General features: G+C 32.5%; 1 protein-coding gene across 1 annotated transcript; it reads left to right on the top strand.

The window, feature by feature from the left end:
- Positions 1-762: 762 nt before the first annotated feature.
- On the top strand, positions 763-1,719 carry LOC147541339 (histone H2A-like). The gene is made up of 2 exons (XM_086635281.1): positions 763-1,092; positions 1,293-1,719. Exons 1-2 carry the CDS (start codon positions 883-885, stop codon positions 1,545-1,547), a joined length of 465 nt encoding a protein of 154 aa, XP_086491407.1. The 5' UTR covers positions 763-882; the 3' UTR covers positions 1,548-1,719.
- Positions 1,720-2,683: the final 964 nt, after the last annotated feature.

Genomic DNA, 2,683 nt, shown 5'->3' with positions numbered 1-2,683 from the left:
CCTAGTCATCAAATTTAATTTTTAGACCAATAGAAAACCTTTCTTTCTCAACCACTTTTTCCTATTAAATGTGTGTGCGACATGTGTATCTATTAGAGTTTTTTAGAGTGTTGCATTGGAGAAGGACTTGAATTAGAGATACTCAAGTTAGCCACATAGGAAAGAGAAACTCAATTGAGACTTAACACATAAGCCAAATAGAGTTTATTTTAAGTTTTGCATTGGAGATGCTCTAAGTTTAGAGTGTCCTCTTGAGTTTCTCTAAGTGCCACATAAGCTAATCAAGTAATTTTATACCAAAATATAGATTTTTAGAGTTTCTCTTGAGTGTTGCATTGGAGAAGGCTTTGCAATAGAGTATCTCTAAAGGACCAAATAGGAAAGAGACCATTTAGAGATTCACTTTTCATACTTGACACATAAGATTTTTTGAGTTTTTCTTGAGTCTTGCATTGGAGATGCTCTAAATCTGGACCGATCACGTCGACCGGGATTCAACCGAGAGACTGGCCGGACATACCATCACCATTGTTAAAAATTTGTTTCTAGAAAATTTTTATGTTTCCACATTCCACATTCCACATTCCACATTCCACATACCGCCTGCCTAAAAGAAACTCATCTTCATACTTATTGGTCCATTTTTTAGTTCGCGGATTGAACAAAGCGAGAATTTATAGCCGTCGATTAAATTTTAAATCTAACGGTGTAACCAATCGATCCGCGTGACAACATCCGATAAAATCGCTTCTATAAGTAGTTGATTCTGAATCATTTCCTTCCAAACTCACACTACTAACCCCCGCCTGAAAATTTACAAGCTTATCTTCTTCTTCTTCTTCACAAATTCCGGTTTATTAGTATTCTTTATTCAAGTAGAAAATGGAAACAACAGGGAAAGTAAAGAAAGGGTTTGCAGGAAGAAAGGGAGGTGGTCCAAAGAAGAAATCTGTTTCTAGATCAGTTAAAGCTGGATTACAATTCCCCGTCGGAAGAATCGGTAGGTATTTGAAAAAAGGAAGATATGCTCAGCGTGTTGGATCTGGTGCTCCTGTTTACTTGGCTGCTGTTCTTGAATACCTTGCTGCTGAGGTAAATTCATTTCTTCTTTCTAGGGTTAGGTTTTCTAATTCTGCTGGGTAATCTTCAATATTTGCAACTAACCAGTTGAACTACTGAATTATATATATATATATATCTAGGGTTCTTTAATTCATTTCTGGGTGTTGTTTAATTTTTGCAATTAATAAGTGTTGATTTTAATTTGGGGATCTCGATTGTGGATGATTTAGGTATTGGAATTGGCTGGGAATGCAGCAAGAGATAACAAGAAGAATAGAATAATACCAAGACATGTACTATTAGCAGTGAGAAATGATGAAGAACTTGGGAAGTTATTATCTGGAGTAACAATTGCTCATGGAGGTGTTCTTCCTAATATTAATCCAATTCTATTGCCTAAGAAATCTGAGAAAGCTTCTTCTGCTGCTTCTACAAAGGAACCCAAATCTCCATCAAAGGGTACTAAATCTCCTAGAAAGGCTTGATCTTGATTTTTTCAAGCTTTGTTAGAGTTTAATACCCTTTACTTCTTTATCTCTCTACTTGTATGTAATCTAGGTTTTTTCAATTTCTTTCTTGTGTTTTGCTTATTAGAATCAGTAATGACAACATGGCAAAATTGGTACTTGTCTGATTAATGAAGCTTGTTTTTCCTCATGTGGTTGCTGTTCTATCTCTAATTCATTTTCTTGTCCAACTACCCACTAGACATTTCTAACACATCTTCATTTGAGAGAGAGAGAGAGAGAGAGACCATTAAACTCTTTTTTTTTTTTTTTGTGATGAAAGGACCATTAAACTCTTTAGGTCAATCTCTTTTTGAAAAATGGTTTTGGGTACTAGTCATCTTTGATGGTCAATCTTCTTCTTCATGAGAGTCTTTGTAGGATTCAATGACCAGAGGAAATTAAATCCAATTCCAACGTTAACCCATACATAACAAAATACAAGCTCAATTCAAGTTTTATCCTTTTTTTTTTTTTTTTTTTTGTTGAGAATTGAAGTTTTATCCTTTTTTTTTTTTTTTTTTTTTGTTGAGAATTGAAATTTTATTCCGACCATCTATAAAATAACTAATTTAAAATACAATCATTCTTAAAATAAAATTACTTGATAAGAAATAAAGTGAAGGAAAAAAAAACAAAAAATTGAAAAGATTAAAAAAGAAAATTAAAATCTTTCTCAATAAAATAACTAATTTAAGAAAAAAAAAATAAACAAATAAATAACTAATGTATTGACTTATTCTTCACAATTAGCAGATAGGTAACATTTAACTATTAAGTCTCAATAAAGATGGATTATGTAACACTCTTCAAATACACCCCACAAATGCTAGATTTCATTCCACGCTAAAGTACGTTGAGTTAGTCACAGATATAGTTGTACAGTGACCAGTAAACCTAACAATACATTGGTTTCAACAACAAAAAAAAAAAAACAATACATGGGTCATAATTGGTACTCTATCACTCCCGTTCTCCAATTATGAATATTATGTTGCTTCTAATAAACATTAAGTTCCTGTTAATTTTGCATTTGATCACAGCATATGCAAATCTAATGCTAGGAGTATTAAAATTTGAAAAAAGTACAACAAAACTAATTGTGAAGCAAAAGA

This window comes from Eschscholzia californica, unplaced genomic scaffold, assembly GCF_041429995.1.
Source record: "Eschscholzia californica isolate CP2 unplaced genomic scaffold, dmEscCali1.0.p SCAF_4, whole genome shotgun sequence".
Lineage (NCBI taxonomy): Eukaryota > Viridiplantae > Streptophyta > Magnoliopsida > Ranunculales > Papaveraceae > Eschscholzia > Eschscholzia californica.
This window is presented reverse-complemented; position numbering and strand designations above follow the sequence as displayed.